This window comes from Anser anser (genome assembly GCF_964211835.1).
Source record: "Anser anser genome assembly, chromosome: 1".
NCBI classification, from domain to species: domain Eukaryota; kingdom Metazoa; phylum Chordata; class Aves; order Anseriformes; family Anatidae; genus Anser; species Anser anser.
In genome coordinates, this window is record NC_139720.1 from 40918446 (window position 1) to 40945113 (window position 26668).

A 26668-nucleotide genomic window follows, 5' to 3' on the forward strand; every position below is an offset into this window, starting at 1 on the left:
TAAAGGCCGCTCAGAAGAATGTATTAAAATATTTCAAAACTGCTTGAAAATCTTCTCCCCAAAAGTAAAAGTCAAGCAAAAAAAAAAAAAGAGACAAGAGAGATGGCAAAAAGAGGGTAAATGAACAGAAGATGCATTACTGCAAATTCAGCACTACAGTATTTAAAACATAATGAAGGCAGAAAGGAAATAGACAAGATAAAGGAAAGCAGAGAACGAAACAAAGGCCTTGAAACAGTCAAAGCCTTAACAACCTTTTGTTAACTCTCCTCCAGCTAGACAGATTTATATGTATGAACTTAATATTAAAAAAAAAAAAGTATAACAAGATGTGAAATTATAGGCATCCAGAGCTGAGAAGAGTATAGCAACTCAAATACGTACACACTGCACTTATAATGCCATTCAGAGGAAAATTAGCCATCTGCAGTTAAACATCTACAGTTGCATCTTAAGAGGTGTATAAACACCTACATGGGGTATGTAGATATTCTGAGAACTACTGCACTACTAGTCCAGTACTCTCCAGTTGTACAATCCATACAGACAGCCTAAACTAATGAATGTGAGTTGGTATGTTCTCATTAGCTTGGAACTTTAAGAAACAATAAAATTGTTATGCTTCTGGTAGTATGGAGATGTTTAAACAATACGAATGAACAGGTGAGAAGCCGCAGCAAATTAATTATTTATGTTCAAATCACCTTTTCAGAAAACTACTTCTATTTGTCCTTGTGTTGGGTATGTTTTGTACTTCTCTGTTTTTATTCACAATTTTACTAATTACCTTCCGTAACACTGGAAGAAATGAAGCAACCTGAAGGAGGGAAAGAAAAAAAACAAAAGAGGACACTGTGCCTTCCCTGGAGGAGATACCAAGACTGATCAGGAAGGAGACGCTTAGCAGACTCTTCTACAGAGTACAAGGTGTGGAGGACAGGGAGGCACGGCCTTGAGCAGCACACATTCAGACCAGAGGCTATAGCTCATACTGAGAAACTGCAAGGATCTGGTTGTTTGCATTCAGCAGGGTTAAGGAAACCTCTTTCCCCCCACCTCTGAGTATGCAGCAACTCAGGAAGTCTTTGATTTTACAGCATCCATGTGTAGATGCAAGATACAATGTGTAGGGATTAAGCTACCCATAAACTTCATTCTCCTCTATTCTACCTCATTGCTCTACATTTTCTCTATTTTAAAAAATAAATACTTAAGTTTTTATTTAAATACATTTTGTTTCAAGTTGAGAAAACATTTGCTCATATGGGGAAACATATAAAAGGATAATCCTGTCCCATTCACCTTAATAGCTCCAGTTGATTCGTAGTCCTGCCATGCCAGTCAATATATTATTTACTTCAAGGAGTACAGATTATATGTAATTGTATTAATAATTGTTTTCCCTCTGGCAACACTGCTGTTCTAGACAAAATCATTTAGTATTTCTTAGGTTTATGTATGGGGTTTTTTTTGTTTGTTTATTTTGAAATAATGGATTTCTAAGCATTGTATTTTCCAATTCTTCCATCAATTAGTAACACTGATAAGTTAGGATATTTCCTGCATCCTAACCAAATAAAAATGTATGGTAAAATGTTAAAAAGATTTTGACTATGACAGAAAATTCTGTAGGCAGTATCATCTGAAATTTTTAAACTAATTCAGGAATATCTGATCTCTCAAACATTTAGCAACTACTAACAGAAGACTACAGTTTTTAATACTACAACCTTTTCCCTCTAGTTAATTTTCAAAATACTAACTGATGTAGAAATGACAGATGAAAAAGTCTCTTAAATAAACTAGTTCCTCTTACACAAAAGAAGTTAAAACAAACACTTTCAGACCATGTACCACAGTACTCTGCTATTCGGTTGCTAATTTTGTCAGTGTATATTTTTTCAGCTACTTTATCTCTGTTTTCTTCTGACAAGGCCTTCTAGAAATCTGTTTAAAATAGCAATTAAACAGTAATTAGCAAAGTCTCAGCTGTGTGAATAGACAAATAAAAAGTTGTCAAATTCACTTTTTCCAAACTTAATTCAGACGTAAAAGTTCAAAGGAAATCTTTTCTTGCATTCAGGGAACAACTGTCATAACTGAGTAATTAAATTAATTCTTAAATTTATTATACTGGATATTGAATCCTGAACAGTGCTATCAATCTATAAAACAGAATATTAACATCTGGACTACTGATTTCCCTTACAAAGTATCTAAGACTAGTGGTAATTAAGTTTCTTAGTCATCCAGGAAAAAAATGTTGGTATTTGTTCAGGAAATTTTAATAATAAAATTGTTTAGACCAATTAAACATAATTCCAAAGTTAAAATCACAGTTGTGTTTTATGGACAAGAGACTAAACAAAACTCTAAGAAATTGTTGCATTTAACACCAAAGTTTCCTTTTCATCAAAAGTAACTATTCTGCCACAGAAATAATACTTACTCTTTGCAAACTTAGGTTGTTTTCCTCAATTGTATGCTTAATGACCACTATTGATCTTTATTATTTTTGTAAGTTACACTTTGTCTAGATAAACAAAAGTTCCACATTTTCTATCTCAAAACTATTAAGTTTTTCAGTTGTTTTCACAAATAGTAAATATAGTTATTAAAATATCTCTTCAAATTGAGTACAATGCAAAGAATGAATTCATCTACCAATGAAGAAGAGCAAAGAAACTGGATTTTTGAAATATTCTAGAGGGTTCTCAGTAAAATGTATTTTGCCAAAAATATTTTGAACCAGTAGCATTAGGAGATGAGAATTTAATTTAAAAAAAAAAAAAAAAAACTTGTATAATAATGCTACGGATACTTTTCTAAATTACTACTAAAGGGGCAAATTTTGAAAAGATTTGTAGTGACAGACCTACCTGTTGAGATGGAAGATGCTGTGCAGGCGGCATTTGTAATGTTCTCCAATCTGAAGATGAATCTAGAGGGCAAGTATGAGGATAACCCCTACTGTATGGTATGTAAGAGTTCCCATCCTAAAATTACAAAGGATAGCAACCATAATTGTTTTATATTCAGTCATATTTTTATAAACTCCTGCAACACATGAATTCTAAAAACTATTTAAGACAAAACTGATTTATAATTACCTCTTCATCAGAATCTCCCAGCCTCCTTAGATCTAGGCATGGCACCCTGCAGGAAGTTAAAATGATTTTAAGAGCAGTATGTTCTCTTATTTTTCAATTACAGTAAAAGCAAGCTGCCTATTAGTTATATATCATGTGCATTATTATAGTTATTATATTATATATAAGTATTAGCTCCTTCACAAAAGTTTCCCTACTCTGAACAGAGTTTCATTACAACTGGAAACAGCCTACTCTGCAAATGCCTATTAGTGCCTCTTACAACAGTTCAGGAACCGGACACTGAGCTTTTCCTCTCTCCCAGCTGCAGAGTACACCAGCAGCTGCGGAAGGCCCCTGCAAGGCCCTTCTTCACTCCCAGCCTCAGACAGTCCAGCAAGGCCATCCTGGCTCCTCTTCAATCCCCACCAGGAGCTCCTGCGACAAAATCGCAAATCAAGGACTCCTTATCCCTGTCTTCCACAGCAGGTCTGTGGCAACATCCCCCTCTAATTAGTCACCAGAGAGCCAACGGTGAAGCAATAGCTCCTTGGGATGTAAACCTTTCAAATTATTTGGACGAGATTAATATAATGGAAGCCAGCTATGCAGTAGAAGTAAACTATACTTCAGTATTTCATTTTGCTTAAAGAAATTAAAACATTCAAATTATTAATACATCTCTGTGCCTTCTGTCTTCACTTTAGGTATACTCTGGAGCACCACAACTGCATTTATTTTTGCATTTTACTGCCAGTATTTCCAAACAACCCTTTTATAATGAGATTGCTTCTTCAAATGAAAGAGCTCTTTAATTCCCAGTCATTTTTCATTAGAGAATGACTGACAATATACAGAAATTGAAGTTCTTTGAGGAAAATACAAACAATCCAAGGTCATGGTGACACATGCTTGCAAAATAATGTAGAAAGATACGCTGTCTTTAAGGCACTTCACTAACATAAATTCATAATTGAGAACTTTAAATATAATTCATAGAGAACAAACCTAAGATGATAAATTTCAAGTAACGGTGATTTACATACCAATACATGCATATGCAGGGTGTTAATAAAGCAATTAAACAAGTCAGATGAAAACTAGAAGCAGACTTACTCTGGTGGGCGAGGACCACGAGAAGCCCGTGTATCTGGTCTCCACCCCTAAAAGGACGCAGTATTATTACATGCTGACAAGGATCAGGATTAAAATGCACAGCTCTCCCTTTCAGCTTCCCTTGGAGTATTTCGAAACAATGCCTCAAAGTATCTATCCTTGACTGAGATGCCACTCAGGAAAGTGCAAAACAAAAACTTTACAATGAAAGTTGATTCTTACAGATCATGAGACAAAAAGACTTGATATTCATCAAGACAAAGATTTCTAGTCATTAAGAATCCAGATACTGTCCATGCCAGCTATCAACAATGCATTCAAAATTATCCTTTTTCCTGGGATTTTGATTGTATAATCCCTGTTCACCAGGTCATGTGGTCCTAACTGGTTGGGATGTTTCTCAAGCAACCCCTCAGCCAGCCCATAAACCAAAACCACAGTACAGATGGTCAGCTGGCTCACACGGTGGTAGCTCAGACTCCGAAGTAGCACAGGTATTTGGTATAGCCCTATCTTCTCAGCTTTAGTGCAACAGCGCATGATGGTGCCTAGGCAGCGTCTATACTCACACTGCTAATTTTGCACGACTGTGTACCACATGGATCTTCAAACTCAACTAGGCAAGAACACGGGGAGAGGAAGACTCAAGTCAAAGCTCCATCTCCCTCGCTATTGCATTTCTGAAAACAGCCAACAGCAAATCCTTAGAGAAGACTGTATGACCTATGACCGGAGCTAGCATATTGTAACAATTCCCCCAACTAGCCTTCCAGTCACGAAAGAAACTGTGCTTTGTGCATGTCCTGCTAGCATCTTGGTTTTTAACTTTTTTTTTTTTAACAGCACAGAGATCTCAAGATGACAGTCTGAACTGCGCAGATATTCTGTTTCCAGCTGTGGCCTAATACCTTTCATGATTTGAGAGCTGTCACAGTACTCTAACTGCTTTCTTCCCCACAAATAGCACCATATTCCTGAAAAAACAGGTTCAGAGGTGAGCAACACCACCCTCTTGTGCCTTCAGGAAAGGGTATTCCGAGAAAAGCGTCTCTCCCGGCGGGTCGCACATAATAAACACCACCACCTTGTGGTCAAATGTGTAAAAAGCTTTTTAAGAGATCAAGTGCAATTTACTTTTATTTCTTAGACTAAACTAACCAAAGTCTTGTTTTCTATGCATATACAGTGCACCAAGTCATGTGTATTTTTTCAATGCATTAAATCACAAGTACACGTTTTTTCTTAACTATTTCAACTTCCTTAAGGAAAAGAACACACTATATTCTAGATTTTAATGTTAATCTTTTAGTCTTCATGTAATTCCTTTCCTGGAAGTCATCAAATCAGGAAGAAAGCAAACAAAATCATCCTGAAGACTGTCCATATTTACTAGGTGAAGGACATCATTTCAGCCTCATTTTTATCTATGATATACTTTTCCAAACCACCAAGAGTCATGTAGTAGGAAGTCTGAATTTGGGAAACTGATGGGTGTGAAAAACTGAAGGAAAGAATGGGTGAGAGATTAGCAAAAAATGGATATTTCTTTTACAACCTATGATAAATGACCAAGATCATCTGACAAATATGGAGGCCAAATGGGTGCTTGCAGGCTGAGGGAGTATTACAAAAGAAGTTTATTTTGCAGGCTTAAAGAATTCCATATCTGTGGGAAAAATCAATTGTTACAAAAATATTAATATTTACCCTAGCTATAATAAAACCAGTGACTCTCATAATCCAAGTTCATATTTGCACTAACCAGGCTTTCAAAAGTTAGTCTGAGTTTCTGCTACAGTAATCTTGTGGGTGTTGTCTACCTATCTTATCTCAAAATGTTGGCTATTACCTGAAAAAAAAAAAATCCCTTTCATAATGAGTGCTGAGCACTGCGATTTATTTCACACCATGACAGTTTGAAATGATGCCTTCTGAAATTATGTTTTGGGGGTTGCTTTACTGTATTGCTTCCTTGGAAAACAAAAACGTAATCACACCTGTTGCTACTTTCAGCAGGAATCTGAAAAAGCACAAAAAGTCTCTATTGAAAACCCTAATTTGTTCTTGAGTTCCCTGCATCCTACCTATGTATGCAGAAGATTGGTTATTTTAGGACGTGTGTTTCTTTTTGCAATCCTTTCCTTTATTTGAGAAACTGTCATACTGAGTTATCATACTAAACTATCACTTTCTGACAAAAGTAATTTCTTTAAAAGTTTCCTTCTCTACAGCATGTCTTAAAAAGTTTTGAACTAGAAGCACACGACTTTACCTATGATTAAAGTTTTGTAAAAGATTCAAAGTAGGGATGGAAAACAACCACAAGCCTTCCATTAACATACTTGACTACGTTTTTTCCCCCTCGATGACAGCTGAGTCTGCCTTCGAGGGGATGCAGCAACTCCTTCCACTTTCAAATCCATGCAAATTCAATAGCAGCCTTCAGAATAAACTAGAAAACAGAACAGAGTATTAGAAATTCACACACTTTCAGTGGGAGTACTTCTGTAAACAAAAAATTGTTTTAGAAAGAATGCTTCCATCACTGATAATTTGGGTATTTTCATCAGCAAGCTCCCAAACGTTGCTAGGTTCCGTTTTTCAGCACTTCTTAAGTTCAGTTTTTCCTTACTAACGCTTTACCAGATTCTTTTTCCAATTTACCTCTTTGTCTCAAGTCCTAGCCCCTTTCCCACACGCTTCTTTTGGCACTCCCGTTGCAGCATCAGTGTTTGTTACCCCTCGGGAAGGTGAGGCCGTGTTACTGCCCTGGCCCAGGTGCCCGCAGGCAGGCCCCGCTGGCACCCAGCCGCCCCACGCCGACATTTTTTCCCGGTGCTCTCCCCGACAGGGCTGGTTTTTCCTTCCCCCCAGCCGGTTATGAACCCAAAGCCTGTCGTTTTTAAATCACCATTAACAAAGGCCGGCCCCGTCGCTGCCCACTGCGGGGCTTTCAACTCCCGAGCGCCCGTTACCAGGCAGGAAGCGGAGCCGAGGGCAGGGCCGGCCGGGCGCACGGCCCCTCTGCTCTCGCAGCCTGCCTCCTCCGGCCCACCTCCCGCACCCGCCCGGCCGGGGGGCGGCGGCGCTCCCGGCTCCGTGCCGGCGGTTCCCGCTGCGGGCAGGGGGCGGCCCGGCCCGCCCCGCGCCTGCGCCCCGTTCCCGTTCCCGTTCCCGGTCCCGTTCCCGGTCCCGGCCGGCGGAGCTCGGTGCCGGGCCGCCCGGCCCGGAGGAGTCCGGCCGCGGTTGTCCACGCCTGGCTTCCAAGGGTGCTTCCACAGTTAGGCAAAAGCTGTCGGTTATTGCGAAACTAGTAATAATACACTGACTACGGTAGAGATGTATTCCTGGAGGCTATCAATTTCAAACCTCTGGTCTGTTTTCAGAAGCAAAGACAGGCTGCGTTTCTACACAAAAATGAACAATTCCTTCAGTTTCACTGAGTGAAACACCACGTGTTGGTCCCTTTCACTAAAGTGTACTTGCTCCACAGAAACAAATCTTTATTTTCCTTTAAGAATTTTGAAAAAGAAGATGAAAAAAGTTAAGAAATTATACTATACTACTTAAAAGCTAGGCACTAAAAAAAAAAAAAAAAAAAAAACAGCATTCTACAGTCAAACCTACCTCTTCAGTAATTCCTGCTGTTGAAGGGTGGCAGTTTCATAGGCACGTGTGCTAAGTAAACACAAAATGAATAGAAAATAACTAAGGTCTGGACAGAACTGACTGTAGCAAAGGGGAAAAAAAAAAAAAAGGCTTTTCTAAACACTGACCTAAAAATGCCACTTAACGCAAAAAAATTTACACCCAAGCCCTGCAGTTCTTGAATGATACGTAGTAATACATCTATTGATACTGTGTTAAGAAAAGTGTATTACAATGAATCAGAAGGCCAGAGTCTACAGTGTTAAAATAAGCATGAATGAGGGACACTAGTACTAATAGGTATCAGCAATTATTAGGCTGCGGCCAAGTTTAACCACTGATGGTTGGGGAATAAACGAAGTTATCCAGTGTAATGCAGTAAGGTTTAAATTGACATACAAAACTATACATCATTCCTGAGGAGACAGACAAAGGAGAATTATTTTAACAGTGTTTGTGGCTAAATTTCTCTCCAACTGAAGAAACTTGTCTGTGAACACAACTCTAAGACTTACCCCGCACGGGTTTTCATTCCTCCCCAGCCCCAGAAGTTTTCCACAAAGAGCTGAATTCAACAGTGCATGCTCTTTAATGAACTCAAGTCACAGTTCGAGTGGCACTAAGCTCACTAGTTATAAAACATTGACGAAGCACCTATTCTTTACAGTCTAAATTACAAGATATTCCGATATTTTAGTGAAGCATCAGGTATAATTACAGTGCATTATATACAGAGTACAGAAATATTTTCATAGGAAAAAATAAATAGAAAAAAATACGTAAACATCCTCAGTGAAACTTTGCTGCTATTGATGCCACTTACAGAACCATTACAGATAGGAGTACAGGCAGTTTTCACCCCTCTTTTTAAAGCATACAGCAGTGCAAGGAACTTCATTGGAAACAGTTTAAAGTGCATACAACATTGTGGAAAAACAAGATCATTAGTTTTTGTAAATTTTTTACATGCAGATTTCACTCATATCTATTACGTCTCCTCAACCCCATCTCTGATTCTATGACGTTTTTGTTTATCATTTCTTGGTCTTCTACCACATCTGGCTCAAACCGATGTACTTCACATTCATCATATAATTCATGCTCTTCTATTTCGTAATCATCATCAACATCCTCATGCAAATCTTCATTACTGTCATCTTCTCTGTCATCTAGTTCTTTCTCTTGAGGATGTTCCGCAAATGACTGAATGAGATCTTCAAGTTTCTCATTACAAATGTGGTTGACATCTTAAATGTACAAAAAAAGGTTTCAATTACTGGACAGGTTCCAAGTTTCAGAGGCAGTTTAGAAGCAGCATATTCATTTCTGGTTTTCTCTTTCATTTTAAAAACTCAACTAATGCAGAAATTCCCCAAATTTCTAATGAACCATTCTTAACAATGAAGATTTCTCTTGGACTCTATTCACCTTTTGGAAGCCTCCAGAGGGAACAAAAATACAATTTACTGTTCAATGCAATCATGCAAGTATTGCCTGCATCCCCAAAGGTCCCCATTTGGAAATCCTTGGACTGAAGTTAGACCAATACTAACAGACTGCTCAGGAACTCATATTCAAGAAACATGTTTTAACAAAATGTGACTGCTAGTTGACCTAGTTCAATGTACTTTAGCATTTATTCTTACAAAAAAAAAAAACCAATGCATCAAGATGTGGTATCAGATATACTTCAATCAGGAAGAATGGTACACCTCAGGAATAAATTAATTCCATGCACATTTAACCAAAGATGCAGGAGCTGAACATTATTACAGAAAGATCTGTTTATTCTTTTAAAATATAAACCACTTGGGTACCTATACTACTGAAAATTTAAGTACCTGCCATCTTGTTTTCTGATTTATCCAATCCACTTTCTTTCATCAGTCGTCTAATTGATTGGATCTGTGTCATTATTTCATCTTTCTGCTCACAAGCTAAAGCATTAACACTGGAAAAGAGAGATGTCAACAGCTGAAACCTTGGAAATGAGCGCTTGATAACAATGCGTAGGATTGCAGTATTTCTTTTAGTAGATAAATGCCATACTTAACTTAGCAAAGACTTTTAGGTCAATGAGAATGTCTCCCATTAAGTAGAAAGATCTTGACAGCCTAGAGGGCAGGGCAATTACCAACTGTGTGAAGTTTAAGAAGAGAACGTGCCATAATCTGCACCTGGGACAGGGCAATCCTGTATATATGTACAGTCCTGGGGATGAGAGGCTGAAGAGCAGCCTCGTGGAATGGATCTGGCGGCCAGCGATAGGGCCCAAAGGAATGGCATGAAGCTGCGTCAGGGGAGGTTCAGTTTGGATGTTAGGAAAAGGTCTTTTTTTACTGAGAGGGTTGTCGGGCACTGGGACAGGTTTCCCAAGGAATTGGTCATGGCACCGAGCCTGCCAGAGTTCAAGCAGCATTTGGACAACACTCAGACACACGGTATTGATTTTTAGGTAGCCCCATGTGGAGCGAGGAGTTGTGCTCAAAGATCCTTGTGGGTCCCTTCCAACTCAGGATATTCTGTGATTCTGTAATCACACACACCTACTGAGTAATTTAGTTGCTGAATTCAAATGCTGGAGCTCCAATGGCTACCAAGGTTTAGTAATGACTACAGAAAGAAACCACCACCCAAGTGATTCTATTTTTAGGACAACAATGCCTAATATAGAGCTATTCAGTTCAGAGGCTTTTCTCACTTACTTTAGGCTTTGTTTACTCTCTATCAGCTCTTGTCCCCAGGACTACTAGAAATTTCTTAGGCAAATTGGTCAGTGAATTTAGTGTTTAATAGTCTCAGCACATAGTAAGTTCAGAAGAACACTTAAGGAACAATCATGAAATTCTGCATGTTTTAAACTAGGTTTCATGAAAGCTGTCAGTCTACACAGAACGTACAGTATGGATACTTTTATTTGTGGTACATGCATAAGGCCCTACCTTCTTAAGGAAAGAACATCTTTAAAAATACAAGGAGGTAATATATATTACTTATTCCCTTGTTTACTACTACTAAAGACTAGTTATGGTTCCCTGAAACACACACATTCATTTATCAGGTTCCTTTCAAGAAAAAGAAATAAACAGCTATACATTGATAACCACTTTCATCTTCTAATGATATTGAAGACATTCATTTTGCCACCAGAAATCTAATCCTCACAAGGCTTTTCAAACACTGCTGAGCCTAAGTATTTTTCTGGTATTATTCTCCTCGGCCCACATTAAAGTTTAACTTGTTAAGCCCCAGTAACTTGATCGTACGTCTGAGCTTTTGCATTTATGTTGGTAAACAAGACAGGAGATGTCTCTAGAAGATGCCCTAAACGGCAGAACAGGTACTACCTGTAAAAGGCTACAAACATAGTAAGCAATTAAAGACAGTTGCTAAACAATGTTCTCTACCTATAAGAAACTTTTTTTGAACTTTTTGTTAACATTTTGGAAAATTTCTATTTATAGACAATGATACTAACTAAAATGTTTTCAAATCACTCACCAGTTTGACAGTGGATCCAACTGAGTCAATAAAGAATTTAACATTTTCTCTGTCTGTGCTAGGTGCTGCTCCAGTTCTAAAAGCTGATGTTCTTGCAAAAAAAATAAAATAAAATAAAGAGGGATGGAGGGGCAAAGGGGAACACACTATGTTAAGAAGTTTATTTACAATACCAAAAGGATATTACTTTATATCAGTGGCTGGACAGGTTCAAAACACAGGAAGCTTTTTTTTCCTCTATAAAACTCTAGAATGTGAAGAGGAGGTTGTAGCTTTAAAAACAGAAGCTTTACAATGTATGACTGAAATACTTCTCATCCAGTAATGTCTAACAGGATACGCTGGTAGAAATTGAGACTGTTACTGTCACCTCCCCAGCCTCTGATATTGTTTAATTCCAAGACTTCCTGAGCCAACAGTAGTGCCTTCATACTTGATACGCTGTCATTAATTTGTTCACTCATACCTTGCAACTACATTCAATGCTTCAGGCACTACAGTTGAGAGGAGTAACTTTCTAAAATGCTATTAAGCGTGGAAGAAAGAAAAACACAATACATAGGAGTGGTAAGTAAGCAGTGTAACAAACCACTGTTGAAACCAATTAGAAATCTGGCATATGGGGACACCAAATGAGGCTTACAATTGTTTAATTAACTGTCTATAAAAGGGACAAAAAAAAAGTATGAGAACAACATAACTTCTATGTGCCCTAACTTTTTCTCCAAAGGAAAGCCCACTTTTTGGCATGTCCAGAATAGTCTAAATCAGAGAGCCAAGAGCACTCTGTATCATGAAGAGTAAGATGTCATCACTTACTTACTTTCTTACTTTGTCACCTCTATAAACCTTTCACGGTTTTGACAGATCTCTAATTTGGCCTAGGAATACAAGTTTGTATCAAATTATCTATACAGTTCTGTTATCAATACAGTTCAATTCTAATATATTCTAGTTCAAAATCCTATTAATTTTATAGAGTATTATATCCTGTTTAAACAACCTATTCTATTGAAGAAAAATTCAACAGGTCTCAAGTGACAAAAGCATCACACATTACAAGGTAGAGAACTGTATGTACTAGTGTATCTGTTTTAAAGAATACTACCATCTGGAGCTTTCAAACAAACCTAATGAGCGTTTGAAATATACAGAATAACAAAGTGTTTTTTTTAGGTTTTTAATAGCACTTAAGTAACCGTAAAGACTGTTCCTGTTGAGCTAGACCGCATTAATTGAAATATGTAGCTTTGTTTCAGTAGGAAATACACATCTGGTGAATGTTTCCATATTAAATGGTATCTTACCAGTTTCTTTTGCTTTGTCTTCTGTGCTTTTTTCCTTCTTAGAGAGATTTTCTTCGTGTGCCTTCATCTTCGATAAATAAAATTGTGTAAAGGCTACGTTAACTATTCTTATATTAAGAATAAAAATACATTTACAAATTCAGTGACAGTAAATAGGAACCATAAACATTTGCACTCAATGAAACTATTTCTGCTATGCCTTCTTGCAATATTAAAGTAACACTTCTGATTTCAAGCAACAGAAACATAACAGACAAGTTATAAAGGAAGCGGTTGCTTCTTCATCTCCAGTTTACAAAAATGAACTGAAGGAACCTTCTACATTACTGGATCCAGTCTCCTACCATTAATTCGGAAATAAAGTTCCTTTTCTTAAACTAATAAAGACGCTATTATAAAAATACTTACTTTTCTGTTCCACAAGCACAAGTGTATAGAGTTGTAATATACAAAGTACAGTTTTTAGTGATGTTAAATTTTACATACAGCCTAATTACAATGATTATTAGAACCAAACTGTTCAACCTTTATCTTCACCTTGCTAAGCAGTTGTATTCTTCTCACAAAGGAGATGATATGAAACTGACTATGGACATGAAGATACACTGTCTCTCCTGCTTTTCATGTTTAAGCTTGACTTTTATTTATTCCCCCCTTTCCTCCCTTAAAAGAGGGGCTGGCAGGGTGTGTGTGTGTCTCAGCTGCTCATTATTCTATCCAATTGCTAACCTAAGGCTATTATTATTCTACAGGAATCACCTCCTTCCCATACTTGAGGTCATTCTCAAGTATGAAAAAAAAAATGAAACACTAATGAGACTTCAGTTACAGCCTCAGGTAACAGCACTGTTTGTATTCTTAGATTCTTATTTGAGACTGGGGGAGAAGCATAAGACTCTCATCAAGTGTCTGAAAATACGTAAGTCAGAAGCCTTCTTCATCAGGAAGAATCATGTATGCTACAATTTTAAGTAAGGGGTTTATGTTCAAATTCAAGCACAAGATGTCATTCAGACAGCCATATACATGGGAGCAGAATTGGGGGGGAGGGGCGGGGAGCAAGGATTACATTTCTTTCTAAATTTCAATAACTGAATGCTTTAAGGCTTACCTTTAGGAATTTGTATGCTGCAAACACTCCCACTCCAAGAGCATACAACGGCATGAGGGTGAATGCTAAGTCTCTACCATTTCCTCTTGTCCTCTCACTCTTTATCTCTTTTTCCATTGCATTTCTCATCTGCTGAATACTCTGGTAAGTATGACTCTCAGAATTTCCTGGATTCAGGTGAACTTGATGAACTGCCTGAGGACTACCTTAAAAATTGAATTGAGAGAAAGAAGACAAAATAAAAAGTGAAATCAAAGGTGGAATTAGTTTCACAACTGGCATTTTTTTCCCCCCTCTTGTGATGACCTTTGTTCTTCACTCTTCTAAATGGTGTGGTCAGCCCTACATCAAAATAAAGTTACCTACAATACTCTTTTGTACACAGAATGTGAAGTTAAGTCTAGGTAGAAAAGACTCTCGGATTAAGTTTCTATCTTCCTTTAAGATACAAGTTTTAAATAAATAAATAAATAAATAATTGAAATGCACGTGCTGTATTGTTGCTTTGGTTGTTTGAGCAATAAATTCAGCGTTACATACCTACCCCCACAGGCTGTACTTCCGCAAATCAAATATTCAGCCAGAAAAAGTTATGCAACAGCAAACAGCAGCCTGGCCCATTCAGTGCTACCTTTCCTAAAGAAAGGATCCTGGGCCCTTTTCAATACGTTACTGGACAGATTTGGTAAGACCCGGCGCTCACACGTCCCACCTGGTGTCCTGGCTGAAGTTCCAACTCAGTCAGTAACCTGTCAGAGCCACTGCCACCGGCAACGCCACGCCTCCTACCCACTCGCTGCAGCCATATATATACCCTATATATATATATATATATTATTATACTAACAGAGCGCCAGCTACATTCAGTAAATCGATGCTCTAAGACCCAAGAGCCGCCTCACGCCGCTCCCCCCAGCACCCCCACCGCCCGCCATTTCGCGGCGGCTCCCTCCTGGCTCCCCCGGGCGGAGCCGGCCCGGCGGCTGCCCGCGGTACCTCCGTGCTGCGCCCGGGGATCGTGAGGGCCGGGGCCGGCCCTGGCGCCCCGCGGAGCCCTGCCGGCCCTGCCGCCGCCTCCCCCGAGCATCCTGGGGGCGGCGAGGAGCGCGCAGAGCACCAGCACCGCCGACACCACCGCCTGCTGCAGCAGCGACAGCGCCATGGCCGCGGCCGCGCCGCCTTCCTGACGCCGGAGGAGTTGCGATCCGCCGGCCGGCCCCACACCGCCCCCCGGCGGGCTCGGCGCGGCTTGCCGGCCCCCCGCACCGCCCCCAGGGAGCGGGGGCTGTTGGGGGGCTCGGCGCGGCTCCGGAGGGATTTGGGGGGGGGGGGGGGGCCGCGAAGGTTCTGGAAAGGGCTCGGGCGCCTCGCGGGGCGCGGAGCGTTGGGGCGGCTGCGGAGCCATGGGGCTGGGGCTGTGGGCGGCGGTGCTGGCCCTGGGGCCGGTGCTGGGGGCGGCCTGGATTCAGCCCGTCTTCCCCGGCATCGCCGACAAGGCTTTCGTCAGGGACTGCGTGCAGGCCCACAACGAATACCGCCGCAGGGTCCTGCCCGCCGCCAGCAACATGCGGCACATGGTAGGGAAGGGCCCGGGGAGGCGAGGATGGCGCTCAACCGCCGCCTCGTTTCGTTGAAGAGAAGGATTTTTAGGAAGCTGGGTTGGGGTGGGAACTGGATGGGCATCGAGCGCTAGGGTGCGGTAAGAACAGCCGAAGTGACGAGGTTGGCGTTACCCCCAAGGAGTTTCTCCTTAGGAAGAAGCGGACGGCTCTGCTGTCTGCCCAAAGCAAGAGCTCCGGCTGGAGTAGCCGCTGGAGGAGGTTCCTGGTGGCAAGGGAGAACCTCTGCCTCTCCTTCTGAACCAAACCGCGCTGGGGCAGGGTTAAACAAAACTGAAGATGCTGAAAATTGGAGTGTTTGGTGTTTAGGGTAGTTCTATGCAGCAAAAAGAGGTAAATGGGGTAAACTGTGACAGCTGAAGGGTTACTGTTCTGAGGAAGGCTTGGGAACAGATACTGATGGCAAATAATATCTTTGTAGGCATGGGTGTGAAGCCAGAATGGCAGGTAGGGAGGATATAACCGTGGAGGTCAAGAGGATTGTTAAAGACACTGCGCCTGTGCTTAGTGTTCAGGAATAGGAAAACCAGAAAAAAATGATGGGAAAAAAAAAAAATACCAGAAAAAAATGATGAAAAAAAGAAAAAGAAAGAAGGATTTAGAAACATTGTTAGAAAAAGCAACAGGCTTTAGGGAGAAAACTGTATTGGCAACCACGTGGAGATGAAGAGTGAACCAAAACGTATGTACAAAGCCCAGCCTAGGCGTTGAAACCCAAGATCTTGTATATAAGACATAAAACTAGGTACTTGAAGGATAGAGGAAACCTGCTGAAAAACAGTCATGAGTGGAACACAAATAAAAAAGGTATTTGTTAAGTAATCAGAAGTTACGTTATAGACTGGTGATAGACTGCAAAGAAATAATAACTAGCAGAAAGAATTATTGACCAAACAAACATTTATTTTATCACACTAACTTTGTAAAATGATCATATGTGTATTTAAAACATTACTGTAGGATAAGTAAGTATTTGTTGCTGAAGGATCTCTTAAAAATATATCAAATATTTTTACATCTGAATCTAGGGGAGGTGTCCGTTTTTTACTTTGAATTAACTTTTATGTAAATAATGGAAATCCTTAATGATCTGTTCAATAAGAAAAAATACCCCAAAAGTTTCATGCTTCATGACTAATTTCTTACCTGAAGATAAAAGTGCATTCCAAACATCTTTTTTGGTGCTAGCAAGTGCTTGTACAAAGTTAATTTTCAACAGTGAAGTGAAAAAAATCCTAATGAAATACGTTCCTATTTCTGTGCTGCCATAGGAAACATCAAAACAAAACATGGGTATATGCCTTAAACAAGCAAAAGCATTGTTTATGTAACTCCAATATATAATGTCTGTCATTGGTATATCATGATCTGTATGTGCCTACTTTATCACCTGACTGGTTTTATCTCACAGTTTGAGATTCTCCTGTAACTTGACATTGCACAACTATTTCTACTTTAATGTTTTGCAGACCTGGGATGCAGCTTTGGCAAGGACGGCCAGGGCATGGGCAAATAAATGCCTTTTTAAACATAACACATATTTAAGTGAGAGATATCAATGTCATCCTACTTTTGCATCTGTTGGAGAGAATATTTGGGTTGGAAGTTATCAAATATTTGATGTTCAGACTGCCATTAGAACATGGTATAATGAGAACAGATTCTACAATTTCTCAGTGCACACATGTGCTAGGTCTTGCAGTCATTACGCTCAGGTAAGAATCATTTTAAGTAAAATGCTATGAACAGTTCTTGTATAGTACCTACCAGATAAATCAGAGACTGTAACTAATACAGAATTGTGTATGGGGTTTGTAGTGACTGGCAGCTTACTGTCTTCTTTGCCAATCTCAAGCAGTGGCAATAGCGCAAGTTACCCCTATGCTGGTCCACTCTCTTTTATGTAAAATCCTGTAATAATAATCTATAATTCTTTCCTGTAGGATTGTCATCACTGAAAGCCTCGCTACTCATTTAATTGTATCAGTACTACATGAACTCTATAAAATAATTGCTCCAAGTTCTCCAACTGCATACCTGCACACTTCTGAATTCTGTAAATTTGGAATTGCTGTTAGAAGTAAACACGGTAATTGCAGAATGCCTTTGGGAATTCTGTAATAGAAAAGTTAACAGGAGAAAATTGTATCCTTTACACATCTAGTAAGAAAGGAAGACCAAAAAAAAGAGCATCCGCAACAAAAGAGGCAATTTGCAATACATTTCTGTCAGTGGTAATTCCAACAAACTCAATTCTGTTAAGAAAATAATGCTTTTCTTTGAACACTTAATATTTTAAATGGATTTATTTATTGCTGTATTTAAAAAACAAGCATTTAAAAACAAACTAGTATAAGTTATGACCAAACATAGAATAGAATAGAATAGAATAGAATAGTTCGGTTAGAAGAGTCCTTCAAAGATCATTTAGTACAATTGCATGACCTCTTCAGGGCTAACCAAAAGTGAAAACGTTATTGAAAGCATTATTCCAAATGCCTCTGGAACATCAACAGGCATGGGGCATCAACCACCTCACTGGGAAGCCTGTTCCAGTGTTGGATCACCCTCACAGTAAAGAAGTTTTTCCTTGTCCAGTCTGAGCCTCCCCTGGTGCAGCTTCGTGCCATTCCCACATGCTCTGCCATCAGTTACAAGGGAGAAGAGACTGGCACTTCCCTCCCTCCTCAGGAAGTTGTAGGGACTTGTAATATGAGAGTTGAAATGTTTTGTTCTGCCTTCTACATTCTTCTACATCTTCTAAAGCGAGGCTAGAGAACTTGCATTTTGCTTTTTATTGGGCAGTAAATCTCTAGAAGATTACAACTAGGTGATATTTCATGAAAGTATTTTTATTTTTTTCTCTGGCACAATAAATTATAAAAAGTGACATAAGAAGGTAGATCCTACCATTTGAAATTTTGTTGTTTGATCTTTTCCTACAGAGAATTTTGGAGGTTTTTGCATATTTTTCTTGGAGTGATACTGGATTCTAAGCTTACTTTCCCCCAGTTCAGATTGTTTGCTTCTTGCTTGTTCTACATGGTTAAGTACAAACAAAATGGTCATGCCTTTCAGGCAGGAATATGAAGGAAACTAATCACTGGGAAAAAAAAAAAAAAAAAGCAAATTACGTGGGTAAAACACCAACGAATATGTAAAAGTACACATTTCTTAAAAAAGTCAATGGGCAAAGACCCTGCATGATCCAGGGGCCACCATGATCTTGGAAGGTTCAGACAAAAAATTGAAAACGGGTACAATTTACAAATCATAAATGGATAGGCTTTGTAGACCTGCCGAGAGAACCATGATCCAGGAATCTCAAAGCAGCGGAAACATGCAAAAATTAGACTGTTAAACCAAGGGCCCTGAAATGCTCAGTCCGTGATCTGGGACTCAGGTAGTATCACATTAAACACTGAAGTCCTTTTCTAAGGAAGATTAGGTCTTCTTAACATAACCACTTCTAGCCGTTAACATTGACAAGATGGAACTTCAGGGGATGTTAATTTTGTCAGTCTGAGACCTGTACTCTTACGTGCTGGGGAGAAAGTGAGAGTAAACCACTTCGTCTTTGCTTTCCAGAAGTGAAAACACAGATCATCCAGATGTTCTAGGTATACAGTTAAAAGTTCTTAACTGAATTCGGTACGGTTTGGTTAGTCATATGCAGGAGGTACAGGAAGAATCTCCCAAGAAAAGGCAGAGGATGCTCAAATTGGAAGCGATAGTAAACCATCTTCACTTAAATTGGGCAGATGACACTGTTTAGTGTGAGTTGTGCAGTGCTAAAGCTTTCAGACTTGAAGTTACCCTTTACTTGTAGACCATTTCTAGCACACCCAAGTTATGAGTGCTTAAAGCTCCTATGTAAAGGAGCTGTCAGGTAGTTGCCTCTAATTTCTTTGGAATACAGGGACCGTAAAGTCAGCGATGCTTACTGAGATCGTTCTGTAGAAGATTCTGGAAACTTGCAGCATAGATCACATAATCTTGAGGTGTGAAAATGTAAAAGCTTTCCTACCAGCATTTTTTTTTATGAGAAAACAGATCAGATGTTGCAAAATGAGGGTAATATATACGGTCTCTTAAAACAACTTGGTATTTCCTAGATATTTGACTAGGTTAGCATTGAGTGTAGTTTTTAATTTATTTTTAAACTTTTTTTTAGGTTGTTTGGGACAATTCATACAAACTAGGCTGTGCTGTTGTTTTTTGTAAAGAAATTGCAGGAATAAGAAATGCAGCAAATTTTGTTTGCAACTATGGACCAAGGTGAGTCGCTGTTTTAAATATTGAGGAAGTGAAAGTAATTGTAATAAAAGTTCACTGAAAGTAAATTGGGATTTTCATTTATTGCTATCCTTGTAAATGCCATCAGAGAGAGTGATGGTTGTCTGATTTAGTTATCAAGAGAGCCATGACCGCTAGAATATGTATTTGCTTGGTTTTTCTAATCTGTTAACTTTACTGATAAAGTCATTCTGTGCCAATCTTAAGCAAATCCCAAACGCTAGCTTGTGCTCCACTTCATTGATTTTTTTTTTAATATGAACCAGAAGAAATGAGAAAGTTGCTGCAAGCAACTGGAATTGGAGCTGGAATTACCTCTTGCAGTTCTGTACTCTTTTTTTTATGCAGTTTAGCTTTTTATGCTGTTTCAGCTTTTTTTTTTGTATCTTCGGAAATGACTTGATAGCAGCCCACTTGTTAGATCAGTTGCTTTTTCTTTTTGTGTAAATGAGAAAAATAAAATTATACTACCATTTCTTTCCCATTTAATAGCTGTAATTGTACCAAGTATTATTTAGGCATTAGAAAACACTGAAAGATCAATGCAAGAAATTGCTAACTGAAACACTAACTCATTTTACAGTTAAATCAATACTCTGAAAAAAAATACATCCAGCCAGTACTGTTCCTAAAGCAGTAGGAGCTTGAAAACACAGAGGCAGATAGTTTAAAAAAAGTCTAATGATAATGCACATTTTATAATTGAGCATGCACATATGCAGTCTGTTTTTCATTTAAAAAAAAATTTGTAGATTGTAGACAATTACTTTTTCCTCTAGCAAACTTGGCCACTATGCCAGAGTTCACTTAGTCTGAACTAAACATTTCATTAAGCTTTGCTCTTATCTCTTCCTGTACCTCTATCTCTACTTGTAATTGAATTGTTATTTTGAAACTTGCTGATGTATGGAGTTTTGTTATTGTTTTCTTCTTAAAATCTTAACCAAAAATGTTTCCAGTTGCTGATTCAGAATAATGACTAACTGATATCAACAGCAGTCTGTAAAGCCTTGTCAGCTGAGTCTTTTCTAACCTGTAACAACTTGTCATGTTGATAACCTATGCTGTTCTGTGGGTTCTTGACAACTGATAGCTGAGCTGAGTAGCTGTCTAAAATCATAGAATCATCCAATGGTTTAAGTTGGAAGGGCCCTTAAAGACCACCCAGTTCCGACCCCCTTGCTATGGGCAGGGGTGCCTCCCACTAGATGAGGTTGCCCAGGGCCTCATCCAACCTGGCCCAGAACACCTCCAGGAATGGGGCATCCACAGCTCCTCTGGGCAACCTGTTTCCATGCCTCACCACCCTTAGTGCTCAGTTACCTTCCCAGAGAACACTTTCTTCCCTCCACCTTCTTCAGCTACATCATACCAACTCTTATTTCAGTACGTCTTGTATATAGATTAGCTCCTGTATATAAACATAGATGATACAGGGTACACGAGTCTTGGTGCAAGCGATCTCCTTCGATAAAAATTACTTGTCGTGTCAAGGTGAAGAGGGTGACAAAACTGATTGCAATAGACCACAGTCCTGTAAGGGATCTCAATCTGTCCGTTTGTTCCCAGGACTAGGCTATAAGCATAGCATTGCTCCATCTTTTTGAACAGACCATACAGCATAAATGGGATGCTGTGCTTCTCTTCCCTGGTAGTATAGTATGGGCATCCACAATGATGATCTCTGTCTTGCCAGTTTTCCCAGATAAACGTGTAAGTACCTTTTATGAGAATGTGTCATCAGTAAGTACTGCAGGCTAATCTTTGTGCTTAAACATTCAGGTTCCACTGAGATGAAGTACTTAAGCATGTAAGGATCCCACTATTTTTACTTACTGTTAGACATTCACATGCATTTTGCTGAATGAAGGTTTTGTTTCTAACGGTTATAATTCAACAGCCCAAATATATATATATATATATTTATTTTTTTGATGGGGGGTGTTAAATAATTTGTTATAAGCTATTTGGGAATGTGTCAGCTTTAAAATTTTCCACTCTGAAACCCTTCTCATTTTACCTTGGTTGAAACCAGGCTCTGTTCAGAACATTCTGTTTTAAAGTCATTTATCTGCCAGAGTAAAATTTCAATAAAAAGTCTGAAAGAAAAATAATATCTTTTTAAGACTCTTTTCTTCCACATGGACAGAATAATGAGAGTGAAAAGAAGGATTTCAAAGTTATTCCAAGGTTTTTAATGAATTGTGAGCAACTCGTGTTTTCAGTGTATTTACTTCAACACATGATTTACTTGAAAATGAGGCAACCTGTCTCATAGAAACTTTTATTTTTCCTTTATAGTGGCAATTTTCCAAGAAGACCATATAAAGGAGGAGTACCATGCAGCCAATGTTCAAAAGGGGACATCTGTAGATATAAATTGTGTAGTAAGTAAAAGCAAATGTAAAATATAATATGTAAGGAAAAAATAGAACCACCTATTAGATAAAGACTTGCAAACTTCGGTTTGCTCCTTGCTGGTGCTCTGGCAGGTCCAATTTGCAGGTAATTGTAAACAATTCCTAGGGCCATTTATATTCACGGAACAAATACATTGTTCATGTTACTGAATTTGGGTCTCAGTGATGATGATGAAGTGTCCATTTGATTATAGACAGGTATAACTCATGATTGCAGTTAAGTGTATTACTTTGCACTGTGATACTTTGCTGACTTCATTAGTCATACCAAAGAAATCAGCATCTACATACTTTTTCAAGTAGTATTTAGCAGATACTCTTGAATAGTCTAATAGGTTTCAGAGACTGCAAAGCTACTAATCAGTTGTATTAAAATTAAAATATGGAGATTGCAGTTACTGAATCTGTTGTGACCATTCTGTGTAGCCATACCCAAATTACATTTGAGAATGAGTATAGATGATGCTATACATGGGAGGGAATGGCCTCAAGTTGCACCAGGGGAGGTTTAGGTTGGAAGATAGGAGGCATTTCTTCTCAGAAGGAGTAATTAGGCGTTGGAACGGGTCGCCCAGGGAGGTGGTGGAGTTACCATCGCTGGGGGTGTTCAAGGAAAGGTTGGACGTGGTGCTTAGGGACATGGTTTAGTGGGTGACAGTGGTGGTAGGGGGATGATTGGACCAGATGATCTTGGAGGTCTTTTCCAACCTTAACGATTCTGTGATTCTATGATATATGAGTATATATGCTATATGTGAGTAGTGAGTATAGCTGACCACTTTGTAAATGGTCACAGTAACAGCAGGAAAGTTGTTCTGCTTCTGTAATTCATGCCAGAGTTGTAATTTTTTTTTTTCTCAAAAGCATGTTGTCTTTCTCACATAGTTATATATGTGTGAGAAGTAAGCACATAACTTAGTTAATTCTTCAGCTATGAAATATTTCCCCCATGGCAATGAATTGTATTTATTCCTTAAACTGGGTAATTCTGTTAACTCTTTATTGATGAGAAAACAAGTTAGAGTCATGAATTGCTAAATATGCATCAAGTTTTAATAGAGTGAAACAGTAACAGACAGTAATGTGTCTCTCTTCAGAAGGTTCCAGACCTATAGCTTCCACCTAGTGGGAAGTCACAGGCTGGGAGTTTCATGTGGCTAGAGTTCGGACATACATTTTTTAAGTTTCATTCAATAACTGGGAGGACGGCTTGTAGTTTAACAGGTAGTTATTATCTTTGCTTAGTATATGTTAGTATAGCTTTAAAAGCATTCAGCAATCCTGCAGGTCTTAATTTTTAGATAGGAGACACATCTGAAGAACAGGTAGATGGACTGTCAGGTTATACTTCATCCCAGGATTAAGCTCCACTTAGGAAACAGTCTGTCTCCTATTCTCAGTCATAAAATTGTATTTGGTAGTATGTACTAACTCATGTATATGTTTTGGATATTAAAATGATAGATACGTTATTTTAAAAAGCACAAAGGTGAGGGGGGCTCAAACTGAAAATAAAGGGCCTGTATGGGGCTTTATTTTCATTTTTATATGGGGCTTTTTACTATCAATGTTATTATTACAAGCAATTATATCTTTATGGAGTATTTTAAAGTATTGCTGTTTAGGTTTTATCAAAACATTTTGGCTTTTTTATTTTTAAGGTTTATTGGTGCAAATTCTCAGGGTTGTCAAATTCTCTTTATTGTAAATCTGATTGGTTAGTTTTAACTAACTAGTAAAGATTTAAGGAGAGAGAAATACTGGCTGTCTGGTACAACTGTTTCTTTTGTTTTTCTCGTTTTTCCAGAAAATGCAGAACGTGATAAAATTATCTGTACGTATTACAATTTCACACTGTTGTATATATTCCTTATTTACTATAAATGTATGTATTCCCAACGAAACTTATATTTATATGTTCATTTATAGATTACTCAAGATGGCATCCCCCTTGGGAGTTCAGAATTATATGTGATGAGGCTTGTGTCACGCTTATAGTTTCGAGAGCATTGTTGATGTTTCTTGTTGTTTTAATTGTTTATTTTATCAAAAAGCACTTTACAAACATGCATATGTCTACATAACTGTATTTGAAATACGTGCTACGTTCTGAAGATAATCTCTAATGAATTAAGCAAAAAGTCTTATTGCCATAACTTTAAAGACAGCTTTCTTTTCAAGTAATTTTGTTACTACTTTATGCTGTTTATAAAAAGATAACATGCTATGAAACTGAACATACTTGTAGGTAAGACCCATGCTGGGAAAATATTAAGCTAAAGATGGCATCTGATAAGATCCAAGGCATCGTTTTTAATTACCAAATTTACATATTCAACTGCACTTAATTACCAAATTTGCATACTATATTCCCGGAATTCAAGGAGAAAATTACTTATCAGTTAAATAACTTACGATTCATCCTAAGCCAATATTTGAAGTGACAATTACTGAATTTAGATGCTGAGAAGAAGTACATCATATTATGTATTCAGTCCTATTTCCTAGAGTGACAGAATTTTCCGACTAAAATATATAGTGAGAAGGTTCTGTAGAAACAGTTCTTTAGAAGTCTTGATGTTTGACAAGTTAGTACAATTTGGTTTTTATTCAGTAATGTATTTATCGTTCCTCCTTCAAAATAAAATGCCAAACCTTGTGTTTCATTTGTAAATTTTTTATTTTCTTTGTTTTAACCTGTACTGTTACTTATGCATAAGGTATTCCCTGTTCTGTAAATGTTCTAAAGTTTTAATAATAAATTTTCTGTTATTTTTTCTGGAAACCTGCTTAAGTCCTTTTATTCAACACAGATTTTATTCTTCTGTATCCAAGAGAGCAAGTCTTTAATTCATATGCTTTAATTTCACTTTCTATTAAAAGCGAATTATATTTACACAAGGATCCGAAGCTGTTTTTGTTACCAGTTTAATAAAATAGATTTTCTTAATTGTATCAGTTTTATCTAATAAATGCTAAAATAACTATTAAAATCCATTATTATTGGGTAATGTTTCACCGTTATTATAAAACAGACCAAAAAAAAGTCAAATCCTGCTATTTCTTAATGTTCAGAACTCAATCTGAACTTAAAGGAATCTTCCATCTTTTGGAACAAATATATTTTATATTTCCTTTCTTTGTGTGTATGATCGACAACTCGGATCTAAAACATTGCAGTTGATTATTTAGATCTATACTGGTGTTTTCCACTGATTGCATAAAAAAAAAATATTATAAAAGAGTCTCAAAGAAAATAAGCTAGACTTCTGTTGTAGATTAATTTAATCACACATGATAGCTATTTCTTCAGTAAGTTTTCTATTCTAAAATTACTCAAACACAGAACAGACTTTTAATATATGAGCTTTTTATTTAAAATTTGGGTTACATTCTCAAATCTGGGAGTCTAATACCTAAGACCATAAATAGACAACTCCTACATACAAAATTGCACAGTATGAAAGTTCCTGAGCAGCAGCTCTTCCCATTGCTTTACCTGAAAGTTAGGTCTCTGAAGATAAAACCCTTATTTAGATGGCTTCTTATGGTTGTAAAGCTTAATTTCAAACTTTGTAAGAAAAAGATTGCTTAGTACCTGCAATACAAAATTATGTGCTTGGATGACCTAGTATTCTATTATACTTTGCTACCGAGAAGAGTTAGTGTAACTATAGGCTCAGTATTGTGAGGCACTGGAAGGATATAACCACACACTGATAGGCTGTTACCATCCTCAGTGATGGTTCTTGTGTCCACACAAAAAATACTTTGCTCCATTCTCTGCCTAATTCCCTAATGTCTTTGGGAGGAAGTCTAGGTGTGGCTGAGAAGGTAGTTTATTCCAAATCACATTTTTCTAAAAACAGCATGGAGGTGGACTGTAATGGTTTTCTGTATCCTCTGTCAGGAGATTCCTGAGTATTTTTCAGTAATATTCCAATAGTATTGTAGTGGTTCTTGAATGTACACATTTTCATGCTACTGCCATGCACCAACTATTTCAGGTGTTATCCTAAGAAAATGAACGTACAATGAACAGCAGAAAAGCCTTATTTTTTGAATCTTCTTATTTAGCACCTTGAAATTAAATAAAGAGATAACCAGAGATGCAGCACAGCTAGGCATACACATGTACTCTATAACAAGCTTCCTGTATCTATATTGTTGAGACCATACAAAATCCCTCATTGTGCACAAGCCAGTGGAGCTTCAGCTCCATCAAGGAATGACAAGATCACAGAGAGGTTGAGGTTGGAAGGCACCTCTGAGGGTCACCTTGTCCACACCCTTGCCCAAGCAGGGATACCTAGGTTGCCCAGGACCATGTCCAGATGACTTTTGATATCTCCAAGGAGGAAGACTTCACAGCCGCTTTCAGCAGCCTGTGCCAATGTTCAGGCACCCTCACAAGACAAAAGTCTGTCCTGATGTTCAGGTGTAGTCTCCTGTGTTTCAATTTCTGTCCGTTGCCTCTTGTCCTGTCACTGGGCATCACTGAAAACAGCCTGGCCCCATCTTCCTTTCACCCTCCCTTCAGGCATATGTACGTCAGTACTTA

The 26668-nt window shown here is 38.3% G+C and overlaps 3 protein-coding genes across 10 annotated transcripts in view; 1 reads left to right on the plus strand and 2 right to left on the minus strand.

The window, feature by feature from the left end:
• The window catches only part of CAPS2 (calcyphosine 2), a 31170-nt gene extending 23785 nt beyond the window's left edge, over window positions 1-7385 (minus strand). For 2 of the 6 annotated variants that reach the window (XM_083820790.1, XM_083820786.1), the window contains exons 1-5: window positions 7117-7385; window positions 6548-6657; window positions 4206-4252; window positions 3111-3156; window positions 2880-2996 (exon numbers count right to left, since the gene is read on the minus strand). In XM_083820790.1, the coding sequence (XP_083676916.1) occupies window positions 2880-2996; window positions 3111-3156; window positions 4206-4252; window positions 6548-6628 (291 nt within the window). In that variant the 5' untranslated portion in view covers window positions 6629-6657; window positions 7117-7385. The other 4 variants (XM_083820787.1, XM_083820789.1, XM_083820788.1 and 1 more) reach the window with 4 other exon arrangements.
• Window positions 7386-8419: 1034 nt separating this feature from the next.
• CCDC107 (coiled-coil domain containing 107) lies at window positions 8420-15177 on the minus strand (the record flags this gene model as incomplete). Its single annotated transcript, XM_083820794.1, has 6 exons — window positions 8420-9100; window positions 9695-9804; window positions 11355-11445; window positions 12662-12728; window positions 13773-13978; window positions 14769-15177. The coding sequence occupies 6 exons, from the start codon at window positions 15175-15177 to the stop codon at window positions 8829-8831; spliced, it is 1155 nt and encodes a 384-aa protein (XP_083676920.1). The 3' UTR covers window positions 8420-8828.
• Window positions 15176-24907, plus strand: GLIPR1L2 (GLIPR1 like 2; the record flags this gene model as incomplete). 3 transcript variants are annotated; one of them, XM_083820800.1, is made up of 6 exons in its annotated part: window positions 15176-15349; window positions 16861-17106; window positions 19566-19669; window positions 21989-22074; window positions 23915-23941; window positions 24037-24906. In XM_083820800.1, the coding sequence occupies 6 exons, from the start codon at window positions 15176-15178 to the stop codon at window positions 24189-24191; spliced, it is 792 nt and encodes a 263-aa protein (XP_083676926.1). In that variant the 3' UTR covers window positions 24192-24906. The 3 variants fall into 3 exon arrangements, with proteins under 3 accessions (XP_083676926.1, XP_083676927.1, XP_083676928.1); XM_083820802.1 differs by lacking the exon at window positions 15176-15349 and adding an exon at window positions 16062-16198; XM_083820801.1 differs by lacking the exon at window positions 23915-23941 and having other exon boundaries at window positions 24037-24907.
• Between the last annotated feature and the right edge of the window lie 1761 nt (window positions 24908-26668).